Genomic DNA, 16,256 nt, shown 5'->3' with positions numbered 1-16,256 from the left:
TCGCGGATCGCGCGAGGGAAAAACTGTCTGAACGCCTCAGTACGAGCTCTAATATCCGTTATCTATGAATGGTGATCATTGTGCGATTTGAAAGTTGATGGTAATAATACGTGCTCTACATCCTCGGCTAAGATCGGATTTCGGAATTTAGTGAGCAGCCCCTTCCACTTGGCGCGCCATCTATCTGCAAGTGTGTCCCACTTCAAACTTTCTATGAGATTTGCAACGCTCTCGCGATGGCCAAATGTACCAGTCACGAATCTTGCCGCTCTTCTTTGGACCTTCTCAGTCTCTTGAATCAGACCCAACTGGTAAGGGTCCCATACCGACGTACAATACTCTAAGACTGGACGAACTAACGTCTTGTAAGCTAATTCCTTTGTTGAAGGACTGCATCGCTTCAGGATTCTACCAATAAACCGCAATCTAGAGTTCGCCTAGCCCGTTACTTGTGTAATCTGATCATTCCATTTGAGATCCTTTCGAATAGTCACACCCAGATACTTGACGGATGTTACCGCTTCCAAAGACTGGGCATTTATTTTATCCTCGTGCATTAGTGGGGATTTTCGCCTTGTTATACTCAGTAGGTTACACTTACTAATATTGAGAGATAACTGCCAGTCGTTACACCACGCATTTATTTTCTGCAAATCCTCATTGATTTGTTCACAACTTTCGTATAATACTACTTTCCAGCAGACTGCAGCATTATCGGCAAACAGTCCAATGCCGCTGTCAAAACCATCAACTAGATCGTTTATGTAAATCGTAAAAAGCAGCGGACCTATTACACTGCCCTGGGGCACACCTCAGGTTACGCTTGTTTCTGTTGAGGTCACCCAGTTAAGGACGACATACTACTCCCTGTCTTTTAGAAAATTATCTATCCAACCGCATTTGTCATTGGATAGGCCGTAAGCGCGCACTTTTTGCAGCAAGTGACAATGCGGAACTGAGTCGAACGCCTTTCGAAAGTAGAGAAATATGTCATCACCTTGGAGTCGGTATCTATAGCCTGTTGTATATCATGCACAAAGAGGGCCAACTGTGTCTCGCATAACCACTGTTTCCTAGAACCGTGCTGGTTTCTGCAGATGAGCTTCTCAGAGCCTAGACATGTCATTATGTCTGAACACAGAATATGTTCCATGATTCTACAACAAATCGATGTCAGTGAAATTGGCCGGTAATTTTGTGCATCCGATTTTCTTTGAGTAAAAGTGTCAAGTCTGTTCGTGTCATTGCGTATTTCTTTTAGTTACCTTCTGTACTGTACTGTACTGTAGCAGTTCTTTCCATATATGGTCCAAGTTTCATCGAACTATATTACTTGACAATGACACATCATACGAAATTGCTTTCGTCTTTACGTTTTCATCCCGGGGTACAATGAAGCTGTGTTCTCTAACGAGGATGTCGTTCAAAGATGAGGATTTACCCATTCACACGTTTGTAAAGTCTGATGATTTCGTTAGGATGCATGTGATGTAACACCTCTTCTTCGTTTCCATAATTGGCAGAATTCAGTATTATAGGTTATTTTGTGTTGGAGAAACAACTGACGGCTCATTACACTCCTTCTGCATTCCTCAAGATACTGGCGACATTTTTTTGCGATGGGCAGTAAGTTGAGTTAAACTGTTACGGTATCTTAGACTCGACCACATTATACTAGATGGATCTCATATTTGGTCTTGTAACTGTAGAGTTTTAATACACATTACGAAATGAACATTTCACAAAAAAAACTTTTAACTTGTATCCACATTGCAGGATGGGGAATTTATGTGGGACAAGCAGATGCAAGGAGAGATCCTCGCAGGATTCTACTACGGTTTTACGGTTGGCCACATACCGGGAGGCGTACTCGCCGATCGACTCGGTGGTAAGGCCGTCATGTTGTTCGGCATGCTCGTCTCATCCCTCCTGACAGCCCTGACACCGCTGTCTGCGTGGGCTGGCTACTACGTACTGTTCACGAACAGGGTCCTCCAGGGACTGGCTCAGGTATCTGCACTTCTTTCCTTCTTCCTTTACTTCATAAATGCCTATTGCTTGAATAATAGTGATCCAGGTAAGTGCTTTGGATAGCCATAATACAACAATAAATAAGTTAAATAAAATACTAACAAACGTATCTTGGGAGAAAAATATTTTAGGATTACCTTGGCTCTCGCTACCGTCTTATCAAATAATCGCAAATAGCTATTGACTCCGTAATATCTCTTCGTTCTATTTTACTCAGACTCTCTCCTAGTACTCTGTGTTACCTTTCTGACACCCACAAAACGCCGCTCGTATCGTCGTCACATCTACTGAATCAATAACAACATGTACTGATAAGCAGAACATCCCTGACCCTACTCTATACCACCCTCTTCACCTTGAGAACGACAGTATGGTTACACACGTTAATATGCTCGTACTACACAACAAAAACATAAATACAGAACAATGATTTACAATAACGTTAAGTCTGCGATGGACTTGCCTGAGGTAGACGACAGTTTCTGGTAGCAGAATGATGGACGATGTTATTTCCGGGTACTTTCGCCGCTGCTGACCAGAGACGGCTGCAAGATGGTTTGATTTTATTAAGTGCACTGAAAGCTACAATGGCTTTGAGAGTCATGAAAAATAGAAAAGCTACTGGAATACATGGAATAAATGCAGAACTAATTAAAATGGAGGGTTATAACTAGATAAAAGCCTTTTACAATTACTAAATAAATATTGGACGAACTGCAAGAACCGATACGCTTGGTATGCAGCAGGAGTTCTTTATTTTTTCAAGAAAAGGAAACATAATGACTGTACAAATTATTGTACCATCAGTCGTCTAAAGACTGGCTACAAACTATACTCAGAGATAATCAATAACCGCATGAGGAACAACGTCACATAAGCTGTTACTTCAGAAGAACAAACTGGCTTTAGATCAGGTCATTCGTGCACAGAAAATATCTTTGTAATTAAAAACATTATAGAAAAAGAGAGGGAGTTTAATATAGAAACCCATATAGACTTAATCTAACTTGAGAATTGTTTTCACCATGTGAGCCGTGATAGTTCATGGAAGATTATGTCTGAATGTGGATATTCTTGTCACCTAATAGAGGTAATGAAAAGCCTTTACAAACATACAAGCATTGCAATAAACACAGGTAGGAATCGATTAGAAGAAATAATTCTTAGCCAGATTGTTAGACAAGGGTGTGGACTATCACCTATCCATTTTAATATTTACATTGACTTCATTCTTTGTAAATGGAAATGTATAGTAAATGAAGTCATTAAGCTAAAGAATGCGCAAAATCTGAATGTACTTTTGTTTGCAGATGATATCGTTATTATTCTAAAGAATGAAGATGACCCCCAAAGATCAGTATACAGTTGAACGAAATATGGAAGAAATACAACTCTAAATTTCTAGTAATAGAACGGAAATTATGGCATTCCGAGGAAAATATCCTGTCAGATCAAAAATTGTTTTGAATAATTCGGTTTTAGAATAAGTCTCTCAAATCTCTTATTTAGGCAATGCTGTAACTTTTGGTTTTGACTCATACTTAAAATAAAATACATAAATTCTAAGCTGTCTGCGGCACAATTAGCAGAACATTGGGCCATGGAGTACAAAAGGAGGCCATAATATGAAACTGTATGAAGTGATGGCAGTTCCTGTGTTATTCAATGAAAGTGACAGCTGAGTTCCCAGAAAAAAACCTAGAAAACAAAATTCAGAAAGTAGAGATGAGATTCCTAAGGAAGACGAAGGACTGCACAAGAAGGGACATGACTGGAAATGAAAATATTAGAAAAGATTTAAATATTTTCAACATGAATGAAGACTTGGAACAACATCTCAAGGAACTGCCAGGTAACGGAATTCCACAAAAATCCTGGACTACAAGCTGAATGGGAAGATCATAAAAAGATAGGGATGATTTGTTTGTAAGTTCGGAACAAGCAATAGCCTACTCGTTGAAAGGAAGATGATGATGGTGACACTGAAAATCATGTCCACTAAAACAGAATTTCCAAAAATAATCCAAACGGCAAGAAATGTTGTACATTCTCGAGGGAAAACCCCTGCACGGGATTCATTCGAAATGTGTTAGTTTAAACACGAACGTTAGCGGCGAGTCCACCAGACGTGGCACAAAGCACTGTCATCAGACAGTAACAGAGTGGTTCCTAACATATAGTATCGACAGTCGCATCCTGGAGGGAGCACATACGAGGAACTATTTTGTGCCTCCGCTACAAGTCTTTCAAATAGGCCATTCATCAGTCAATACTTACGTCCACCACCACAGAGATTACTGGAACCCTATGCTACTTGATGTATCCGCTAAATAGTTCACATGATGACGTTCGCATACTGAGCACACAAATTAAGCTACCGCACGCCGACACTCGGCACATTTCAGTTCCCGTTCCAGCAGTTGTCGGACAGTCATGACTCGGCATCCACCCAGCAGACATCAGCAGACAATGTTGCGGTTCTCTACAGTTGCCTACAGTCTATGCCGAGTATCTTAACATTACCCAAGTTGTAGTTAAGGTGTTTGCTTACTGAGAGACTGAACTTGTACTCTCTGAATTCTATTAGACAGATGTCCCTACTGTGTTAGGTTTGATTGAGTTTGTGACGACCCTGCATCCTCCCTTATCGATATACTTGTCACTCTTTGTGAACTTGGGTCGTAAAGCTATTAATGTGCTTCACCGCAGATACTTTGCTGCTTTGGTTCCCACCCTGGGGTAATTACCAAATGCGGAGTAAAATGAAATTTCCTGAGGGGTATACACAAGAAGGACACGAAACAAATGACTTTTCTAGACCCTGAGAAACTCATCTACAGAAACCAGCACGGTTTTAGGAAACAGCGGTCATGTGAGACACAGCTGGCCCTCTTTGTGCATGATATACAACAGGCTCTAGATACAGGCTCCCAGGCTGATGCCGTATTTCTCGATTTTCGAAAGGCGTTCGACTCAGTTCCGCACGGTCGCTTGCTACAAAAGATGTGCGCTTACGGTCTATCCGATTATATATGCGGTTGGATAGAAAGTTTTCTAACAGACAGGGAGCAGTATGTCGTCCTGAACGGGGTGACTTCAATAGGAACAAGCGTAACATCAGGTGTGCCCCAGGGCAGCGTAATAGGTCCTCTGCATTTTACGATTTACATAAACGATATCTGGTTGATGGTATTGACAGCGGTCTTAGACTGTTTTCCGATGATGCTGTAGTCTACAGAAAAGTAGTATCACACGAAAGTAATGAACAAACCAATTAAGATTTGCAGAAAATAAATGCTTGGTGTAATGACTGGCAGTTATCTCTCAATATTAGTAAGCGTAACATACTGCGTTTAACAAGGCGTAAATCCCCATTAATGTACGATTACAAAATAAATGCCCAGTCTTTGGAAGCGGTAACGTCCGTCAAGTATCTGGGTGTGACTACATGAAATGATCTTAAATGGAATGATCAGATTAAACAAGTAATGGGTAAGGTGAACTCTAGATTGCGGTTTATTGGTAGCCTGAAGCGATGCAGTCCTTCAACAAAGGAAATAGCTTACAATACGTTAGTTCGTCCAGTCTTGGAGTATTGTTCGTCTGTATGGGACCTTTACCAGTTGGGTCTGATTGAGGAGATTGAGAAGGTCCAAGCAAGAGCGGTAAGATTAGTGACTTAGCCATCGCGAGAGCGTTACAAATCTCATAGAAAGTTTGAAGTGGGACACACTTGCAGATAGACGGCGCGCTAAACAGAAGGGGCTGCTCACTAAATTTCGAAATCCGATCTTCACCGAGAACGTAGAGCATATATTACTACCACCAACTTTCAAATCGCGCAATGATCACGATTCAAAGATAAGGGAAGTAAGAGCTCGTACTGAGGTGTTGAGACAGTGGAACAGAGGGGGGGCGGTGGGGCATATGACTTGGGAGCCTATTGGAGTATATATGTAGATGTAGAAAAGCATTTTTTAAAAATGATTACTATTGTAATTACTTCGTAAACCTGAAGTGCTGATTACTTATGTTGCTAATAAGCAGTTTACCTGCAAACGATAGAATTAATGTGTCACAAAATGTAGTGGAGGTTACAGCTTGTCAAATTAATGTATAAACGCCTTCCTCACATAGTCACTCACTACACACATACACTGTATGAAAAAAAACTTTATGTTCTGCCTTGCGGCAGGTCTTGTCAGGGGGGAAGCCTCGTCAGAGAGGTCCACCGCATGAACGTCTAGGGAAGTGATTCCAGTGGTGGTTTCCCGTTGCCTTCCACTGATGATGATGAAATGATAATGAGGACAACACAACACCCAGTCCCTGAGCGGAGAACATCTCCGACCCAGCCGGGAATAGAACCTGGGCCCCTTGCCGTGACAGACTGCCCTGCTGACCACTCAGCTATGGGCGCGGACTACATTGTATACTATTATTATTAGTCGCAGTGATCGGACACAAAGAATTCTGAATTATTCTAGTTTCAATAGTTGAGAAATAAGGTGTCCAGTCAGTGTATATCCTCCGTATGGATAGTAAGCTTAGCTTTCTGAGAAGGAATTGCAGGCAGTGCTCTTGGTACATTGACAGTTGCTTCATTATTCTAAATGGAAAAAGACTTGTTATAAATAAGTAGTATTAATTGTTTCGTTGACTCAAGTTAGTTGTTTAGTAAAACATCTGCAAAAAGTAACTAGCATTTATCTTTCACCATTTTAAAAATAAAAGTGTTCAAAGAAAATTCATTTTCAACTTAAAGTTTAGTTCTGTTGGTGATGAAGAGAGGGGGCGGGGGCGTAGAGGTACTAGTTAATATCTGAATTCACTAACGGGTAATGGTGTCGGAAAGTGTGGGAACCACTGTGTTAATCCAACTACCGTTGGATTAGCCGAGTCCAGCATTGCAGAGTAATCGTTGCCGACTGAAAATGCTGTCAGCAGTAGTGATTGTTGTTGCTTGGCGCTAGTGCTCAGCCCGCCGCTCAAGTCAGTGCCAGGCGGGAGGTGGTGTTCAGACGAAGTGAGCACCGGCATTGTTCGGATGTACTTCCGAATTTGCTTTAGGTATAATTATTCCTGCCGCGTTATGTTCACTTTAAGGTTTAAATGTGAAATCATTCATGTTATATGTTAGTATGTGGAATGTTGCTAAAACCGAGAATATTTAAAAGTGTCTGAAATCAGTAATGAGTTCGGTAATAAACCGTACAATTTGTGATCCGAACGCAGCTACTGTTCTTAGTCGAATCCACAATTATTCGCTTCCTCAAACTATCAGTAAATGAAATAATTATATTGTTAACTTATTGGATCGAAGAGAGGCAACGTCGTCGTAACATAGCACATCTAGCAGTCGTGTTAAAAGGTCATCAGTGACATGCTACCTCACAAAGCAATAGCTGAGTATCCACTTTCGTATGTACTGTCAACTGGGACAACATTGGCTCATCTTTTCATTTTCTTTGACATGTAAAGCTCTGATTAGTGGATAGGATGCTGGTACACTGCAATGTAACATTTTTTCAAGAATCTGTATCTCATGTGGTATTCTCATATTTTCGAAACTGTTTCTGCCTGAAATATTTTTTTCCAAAAAAAAATTGGGGAAATATTACTTTTACTTGTGATAACTTTGATCTACATGTTGAAATCTGTTCACAGTAACCTAAAAAAACTGCACTGCACCAATGTTCGGTGAAATAAGAATGATCGTATGTTTAGCCAGTTGATACCTAAGTTCAATGAATTGTTTGTTTCCAAAAGCTGAGTTACATAACTAAAATTTATAGAGATAAAATGATCAAGGAAAACACTATTTGCTTTATTTTTATTAAATCAATCGTTTCAAAAGCACAACGCAATTTGAATGTTAATAAAACTGATTACGCTAAGCAGTCTACTGCTGCAACAGAAAATACGTTCATTTTAGACCAGTTTTTCGTTTCGTGTATTTTGCGAAACATTCTCCCAGTAATACACCTTCTTAGCATCAACTGAGAATGTTAAAAAACACCTCTTTTTTCTTTGGTTCTTCTAAGAATGCCTCTCCTACCATGTCGCTTCAGTTTTGTTCATTGGCAAACACCTGCTGCCTGTTTAGTGAAACACTTTCACACTTTTTGTACCCAGAAATTTTGTGATGGGTAATGGCCTTTTTTAGACCCTTCAACAGATCATTTAGTAGGACAGTGAACATATGTCAGCTTGATAGGAAACAATTCAATTTAAAATAGTAAAAAACTTTTAAGGTAAATGACAGTAGGTGGCAAAATAAACAAAGCTTCAGCCTAAATTATTTGGGCCAAAGTTATCCTAAAACGTGAAACAGTTTACCCCATTACCAAATATTGTGTTTATTTCATAATAAAACGAAGCATTAGAAGTTTCGTCTTTACACCAAAATTTAAAATGAAATCCATGACAAACAGATGAAAGTTGGAACACTGCTATTCTACCTCGACTGGCAGACCTGTCACATAACAAGTGCTGCTGCAGCAGCAGATACGTGAATTACAGTAACAGTGCAGTAGGAACAGATTACATGTTGATGTGTGTATGAGCTGCATGGCACAGAAACATTTTTTTTCTCTGGGAAAGTGATACCAACAAAGTGCCAATGTTACCCCAGCTGACGGTATATGCTTTTAATAAATTATTGTTTTTGTACTCATGTATTACTGCTGACGATTCTCTTTTACAGCGTACCAGCAGGGCACATCCATTCAGATACATGTATCTGTGGCAGGTCTTAGCTTAATGCTACCTTTATGTTGGACACTTACCTTACGTGTACACAGCACTTACTATGCTCTCAGAGTTAACTAAGCTGAGCTGAATTCTCTCACATGGAATCCAAATAACATTCATCTTTTCATGAACACATTTCATTAGTTTCCTGTAACTTGTCTACATTGCACAGGCGGAAAATGCCTTTCATAAGGCATAGCCGCACGCTTTTTAAAACACAGTTCACTTACCTCTCCTGCTCAACAGATTTGAATGACTGTCCAGTTAGATATTCCAATCTTTGAAAATAATCTAGCTGTCATTGACCATTTAACTATTCAAAATTACTAAGAAAGGTGTTTAAAAAGTCAAGGAACATGCCCATAATGCCGAAATCAGTGCTTCCAACAGCAGACTTAAAGCTATATGGAATGTAGTGAAACGACAGAAAGCATACCAGCCACAGAAAAAGACAACATCAGTACCAAACTGAATGGAAGGGCTATAAATGATTGGGTGGCAAATGCATTTAATAATCATCTCTTAAATATAGTAGAAAGCATAGGAACAAACAGTTCAAGAACAAAATCACAGCAGTATGTCGCATATGTAACTTTCATAGAATTTAATCTAATGAATATGTCACGAATCTCACCTTCTGAAAATAGGAAAATTATACAGTCTCTCAAAAATGAAAGCTCATCTGGTTTTTAAATGTGTAGTGCATTACTAATTAAAGGCATTTTTCCAGAGAGACTGAAATATGCCATTGTTAAACTCCTCTTTAAGAAAGGTGATAAAAGAAATGTCAATAATCACCAATGTGTTTCACTGTTGACATCATTCTCCAAAATGTTTGAGAAGCTGGTGTATTATAGAATAGTATCTCTCCATGGTAACAACAGTGTTTTTAGCAAATCACAATCTGAGTTTCAAATGGGTTGCTCTACTGAGAATGTAATTTATATGTTCACTCATCAGATTTTACAAGCATTAAATAGTAAAATTGCACCAGTTTGTATTTTCTGCGAACTCTCTAAGGCACACAACTGTGTGAATCACAGTATTCTAATAGATAAATTGATGTTTTATGGGATCGATGGTGTAGCTAACCAAAGGATAATGTCGTATCTAACTAAAACAATTCAGAAAGTTGTAACTAGTAATTCAAGTAATGTAGTTCAGGGACATAATTCTGACTGTGGAGAAAGCACATAAGGAGTTCCCCAAGGTTCAATCTTCATGTATGTAAAGGCTCTTCCATATAGTATACAACAAGTAGAACTAGTTCTTTTTGCAGATGACACTAGTATTGTAATCAATCCAAGCATACGTACAGAAACTGAAGAAATGGTAAACAAAGTTCTTAAAAGTGTCACTGACTAGTTTTCTGCAAACTTGATTGATGGTCTCACCATCAAGTTTAAAAAAGATACAACATATTTAGTTCTGCACGTCTAGAGGTATTACATTAATGATAAGTGTAACACAAGGTGAGGAAATAATAAATAAGGTCGAAATTTCTAAATTCTTAGCAGTCCATATTCATTAGAATTTAAACTGAAGAAGAAACACAGTTTGAAACTCCTAAAACAATTTAGCACTGCCACATTTGCCATTGCAAATTTTGGGGAGGGGCAAATCAGTAAGCTTACGTATCTTGTGTATGAAACTTCCTGGCAGGTTAAAACTGTGTGCCGAACCAAGACTCGAACTCGGTACCTTTGCCTTTCACGGACAAGTGCTCTCACAACTGAGAGGTGTGCCCCAGGGCAGCGTAATAGGTCCTCTGCATTTTACGATTTACATAAAACTCACAACCCATCCTCACAGCTTCCATTCTGCCAGTACCTCATCTCTTATCTTCCAAACTTCACAGAAGCTCTTCTGCGAACTCCTGGAAGAAAAGATATTGCGGAGACGTGGCTTAGCCACAGCCTGGGGGATGTTTCCAGAATGAGATATTCACACTGAAATGGAGTGTGTGCTAATGCGAAACTCCCTGGAAGATTAAAACTGTATGCTTTGGTAGCTCAGTTGGTAGATCACCTGTCTGCGAAAGGCAAAGGTCTCGAATTTGAGTCTTGGTCTGGCACATAGTTTTAATCTCCCAGGAAGTTTCATATCACCACACACTCCGCTGTAAAGCGAAAATCTCATTCTAGAAATATCATGCATAATTTCATACAGTAATGGTTTATGTAATAATGTTCTTGGATAACTCATCTTTAAGGAAAAAAAGTCTTCATTGCCCAAAATCGTGCTGTAAGAATAATATTTGGTGCTCACTCATGATCATCTTGTAGGCATCGGTTTAACGTGTTGGGCATTCAGACTATTGCTTCACAATATATTTAAACCTCATGAAGTTTGTTGTAAATAACCCACTACAATTCATAAGGGACGCTAAGCTACATAATTATATTATCAGAAAGTAAAATGACAGTCATTACTCCACATTAAGATTATCTTTAGCACAAAGAGGGGTGCACAATGCTGCACCAAAAATCTTTTATCACTTATCCAGTGATATAAAATGTCTAACAGACAGAAAAGTAAAATTTGATAACAAACTGCGAAAGTTTCTCCTTGACAAAACCTTATGATCTGTATAAGAATTTTTATTACTGTAGTGTGAAAAGATGGTGGGTAGGAATTACTAACTGGTATATCTTCTTACTTTTGGAAAAAAAAGAAAGCTTAGAATGGTCAGAACGTAACTATGTACGAATTAATTCGTGATGTGAATGTATAATGAATCATTGCACATCATTATGATCTATTGTGCAAAATGGTCCATGGAACATGTAATCCACTAACTAACAGTTGTTATATCCTCTACTTCTCTTGAAATATCAAATTAACTCAGTCTCTTCTTCAGTCCTCCTATAGGCTTTTCTTCATTCTGGAAACATCTCCACTCACTTCAAGTAATTTTTATATATGTGTAATGTTCAACTAAAAGCTCACCAACACGTTCCACCATGACGCCATTACTCAGTCTTCAAAACAGTCCTTGATTACGTCTGCAATTACCCCAAAACCACTTCACTTTAACTTCTTCTCATTACACTGCTCCCTCTTCTCCACGCATCACACTACAGACTTTGTCTCAAGAAACTTCTCCTTTCCTCCTTACTCTTCCTACCTTAGAGTACTTTCATCTCTCTCACATTCTTGTTGCTCTAGACTGTCTTCTCTTTCACTGCAAACATAGATGATAGTTATAACGTTCTGGGCATAGAGGTTCAAATCACAAAATTTACATGAATATTACACAAACGTCAACAAAAGTAATGTATTTCCAAATAAGGTGTCATACATGCAAATATACAGACTTTGCACTTGGCATTAATAAAACTCAGTTATAGAACATGAAATGACATAAAATTGAGAACACAAACAATTAACAAAATATTATTGAACTGAAACATATTATTTACATTGGACAGAAATCTCCGTCACATCTGTCCCTGAAACTTTCGTAAAGTTCAAATAGCTTTATGAAAGTTTCTGGCAGTTACTGTCATTAATTAGATTAGTATTATATATTTGACAATTTAAAACAACTTCAATTATTCTTAATTCATATCCCCACTCATACCTCGTTCATTTATAAGCAAGGTGTGACATTGTCTCGCTTCGCCTGTTAGCATCAGCTGGTGACAAGTACATGGCTGACACTACGTCTTTCATTCATTCACACCTTGTCACTGCACTTGATACTTTCTTACAATGGACAAACCACTCCTTTAGGCAACAAAAGTACTGTCTGGCACATTCAACCATCTGTAGTGGATTGTAAATTAGCAGTGCCAGCTCCAATCTGTCTGAACACATCTCTCTTTCATACATAGACTTTGTTATATTGAATCATTTCACGAACATACATAGAATAAACAAAGAAAATACTATTGCAAATAATGTCTTCTAAGCTTGCTTTGTTAATAAATCTCCTGTAAATGCACCCACTTATTGGCCTCTTTCACATATTAGTATCACCTGTTTAATAAGTACCTTCATAAATCGTTGCTTCGTTAGAAATACTAGTATTTTGTCTTGACAGGAAGCATTTTCTCAGTACCTTCACCTTCTTCTTCTTCTTCTTCTTCTTCTTCTTCTTCTTTTTCCATCTTGTCAGTAACACTCCTTTCCACATTATGAAATAAATCCGGCTGCAGTCACTGACTAACTCAGACTGCTCTACTTGCGTGATGTCTTGCCTCTTCAGATGCATATACTTGCTAACTAAATTTTCTGCTGTTGCTAATCTCTTCAGTTTCTCATCGCTTGCTTCCCTCGGCTCTCATTGCACCTCCTCCTCTTCGTCTTCTTTCTTTTCTTCAGACCCTTCATTTTCTTTCTTCTCTTCTTCCTCTTTAGTGCTATCTTCCTCTACCTCAAGACTATCTCCTCCTCTTCCACGTTCTTCATCCTCAAATTTATGTGTAGTCACATAGCCTACTTACTATCTACTGCATCCTCTTCGTTTTTCGTACTGACATTTCTGCTTTCAACCAACAACAACAGCAATATTACTATCACCTCACCTTCTACCTTCTACAACACTATTTTCCTCTTCTCTGTTACAGATTCCTCTTTCTCCTCTCCTGCACTTCTGCTTTTCATGATTTACTTCTGTCTTCAGCCTCTGTCTTCTGCACTGTCTTTCAGTCTGTTTGCATTGCCAATATGCGCTCTGTTATCGGAAGAAATGGTACATATAATTTAGCTCTTATCTTTTCTTTGTCTCTTCTTCAATTGTTATTCTACTTCCACCAGTTACGAAGACAGTTCCTTAAGTACGTGAGTTCTTTCTTCTTCTCTTGTTTCTTCTCTTTCCATCATTACATTCTATTCCTTCCAAAAATCTTTTTCTTCCTACTACCTATATGTCTCTCTCTTGTTTTTCCACCTCTGGGGTTTTCTAAACAACTGGTATTTAATGATTCCCCATTTCCCCGGTTGACAAGTGTTTCTGCAGCAGATAACTTCTATTCAACTTATCTCCCGCCCTACATTGCCGCTTGTGACGTCACTCCTGTCAGTGTATCTTCCAAGTTACTAAGAGTTCGCTTGACACACTTAATCACTGCGTGTAACGTCACTTGTGTTTTTATTTTTAATGCTCATCCTGCTGCGCTGATTGCTGTATATGATTCCTTGAAACTTGCCAAGCAATTTTCACAGTAGTATCTAATGTTGATTTCTTGCTAACTAGCAGTTACTGCCTCATCTTCTCAGCATGTTTAGAGCTCCTGGTCCTGACTGTTGTCTCGCATTTGCGTAGATATGCTGATAATTCCATCTCCTGTTATCGTCCTCTTCCAATCTTCTGTTATTCCTCTTCTTGTTTGGTCTTGTATCATCACCAACTATAAATCATGCATGTCCATCGTAGTTTGCACATAGTCCAAAATCTTTACTTCATTGCTTAAAAACAAATCCATGCTCACTAACTTGTTAAGCATCCTCTGACACTAGGCTGATATACTGCCCCCCCCCCCCCCCCGCAAAAAAAATAAAAATAATAACTGAAGCTCCAGATAAAGCCTCTCGCTACATTTTCCTGGATTTCACGTGATCAAACTTTCCGAGTAAACTTGTGGATAAACTCCCTAAATATTTCACATTGATCCTGTGCTTTCTATGCCCAATGCTGGTTGTCTTTCTTCATGAGACTACAGGCTGCCTGTATTTGACTTACTTCGCTCCAATGTACCAGTATGTTCTTTCATAGGCCCTGCATGAAATCCGTAGAATGGACAGATCCTATTTTTAAATTCCAGATAACTGAATTTTGCCTTTTCACAACGTCAATCGTATTTTTCGTGCGGTATCGTCAACAATATGCAACCTTCTTGTGTTTGTCGAATCATCACATTTATTTCTTGTTCCACTGCCGTGGTACATTCTAGTAGAGTTTCTACTTTGTTTCTCCCTACCTGCTTAAGCTGTTCAGATGTCTTTGAATCCACTTGATTGCTGACGCTTGAGCTTTTTCTTTCAGCAACCTGTTCAGATTCTTCTTTTGTAGCTCTGATGTTACCTTCTGCTTCCCGCCACCGATTTTTCAGCTCATGTTTCGGTCTTACTGCAACTTCAGCAATAGTTAACTCCAAATTAGCCAAACCTGATATGATTTTACTATCGAGTTTGCTTTGGTCTGTTCGCATTTAATTTGGCTTCAGTCACTTCTATTTTCTTTTCTAATTTGCTTTACATAGTTTTTCTAATTTTCTTTGACCATTTTCCATTTTTCACTTCGATTTCTAATCGATCTAAAGCATTAAGTACCAGCCACCTAGACATACTATTGGTGTTCATTTCTCCCAGAGGCCCCACTGCTATTGCCGCATTTGTTTTCTGATTTAGTTCTTCCACTTGGCCCTGTTTCTCCTTGAACAACTGTACCTCTAGTCAGATTGTTGAATTGACGTGAACTACCGTGTCTACACAAGACACAATGTGAGTGGACATAACTTTTGCAACATGTGTGTGAAGTGTACATGTTCATCAGCAATGTCTACGCGTAACATCAGACTGTTACAACCGGTCCACATCATCACGTTTTAGGAAGTAATGTCGAATGGAGGTGTTGCATGTTGGACTATTGTTTATATCGTTGTAGACGACGTCACACTGTGGATTACGACATATTCTACTCGAATTATGTACATCACCACTTCAGATTACAAAACTAAGTGATGTGGTATTGAAAAAAGTCTCGTCAGTCTCCACTCAGATAAATTCAGATCCAACTATGTACACAGTGTATAACTGCTTATTGTCCACAACGAACATGCTTACCATTTCTCTGTCTTTCGCTACCTTTTCCTCCTCCTCTTCTATTCTTATTCCCTTCTCACGACTGCCAGAGTATCAAAATCTAAGTTCAACGGTGTTTCTTTCAAATTTGAGTGCCATGTGGCCGTTTGTAAGAGCAAATTTTGAGGTTTACGTTCATTGTACCTCCTTTAACGTATAGATATTACATAATAAAGCATTTCAATGTCTTGTAAGATCTTTCTCATAAATTTATTTTTCATTTTCATCTGATTGTTCAGATCAGACTTGAAGAATGTCTTTTTCGTTTACAGGGTGGCATAATACCAGCTATACAGACGATGGTTTGCAGATGGGCACCAGATCACGAAAGGAGCTTGTTTTCCATTATTTTTCTCGGTAAGCGTCAACAAAATGTAATTCTCTGCAAACATGTGACTAGTGTGTCTACAGGCCCTTGGACCACAGTTTATAAGCGTAGTGCCATAATATCCTAAGCAGCGTTTGCGTGACATCACACACACTGGTTGCCTACAGGCAGAGGCGAGCGTGGCATAAGGGATGGGAATAGGCGCCTGAACGCGCGCGCACATACATATATAAATATATAGCAATTTGAAACTCCTTCTTAAGCGTTGCCTCTTTCTCGGAAGTGGGAAATTAGAAAGCTCCTGAGCTAAAACACATGCACACAAACACACTTTTTC

At 39.0% G+C, this 16,256-nt stretch overlaps 1 protein-coding gene across 1 annotated transcript in view; it reads left to right on the top strand.

The window, feature by feature from the left end:
* LOC124790041 (sialin-like) overlaps positions 1 to 16,256 on the top strand; it is a 122,828-nt gene that overhangs the window by 26,722 nt on the left and 79,850 nt on the right. The window contains exons 3-4 of the mRNA XM_047257598.1: positions 1,777 to 2,010; positions 15,864 to 15,948. Of these exons, the coding sequence (XP_047113554.1) occupies positions 1,777 to 2,010; positions 15,864 to 15,948 (319 nt within the window). The remainder of the gene's footprint in view (positions 1 to 1,776; positions 2,011 to 15,863; positions 15,949 to 16,256) is intronic.

The sequence above is a fragment of the Schistocerca piceifrons genome, chromosome 3 (assembly GCF_021461385.2).
Source record: "Schistocerca piceifrons isolate TAMUIC-IGC-003096 chromosome 3, iqSchPice1.1, whole genome shotgun sequence".
In the NCBI taxonomy this organism is placed as follows: domain Eukaryota; kingdom Metazoa; phylum Arthropoda; class Insecta; order Orthoptera; family Acrididae; genus Schistocerca; species Schistocerca piceifrons.
Note: the sequence above shows the minus strand (reverse complement) of the source record. Positions and strands in the feature narration are given on the sequence as shown.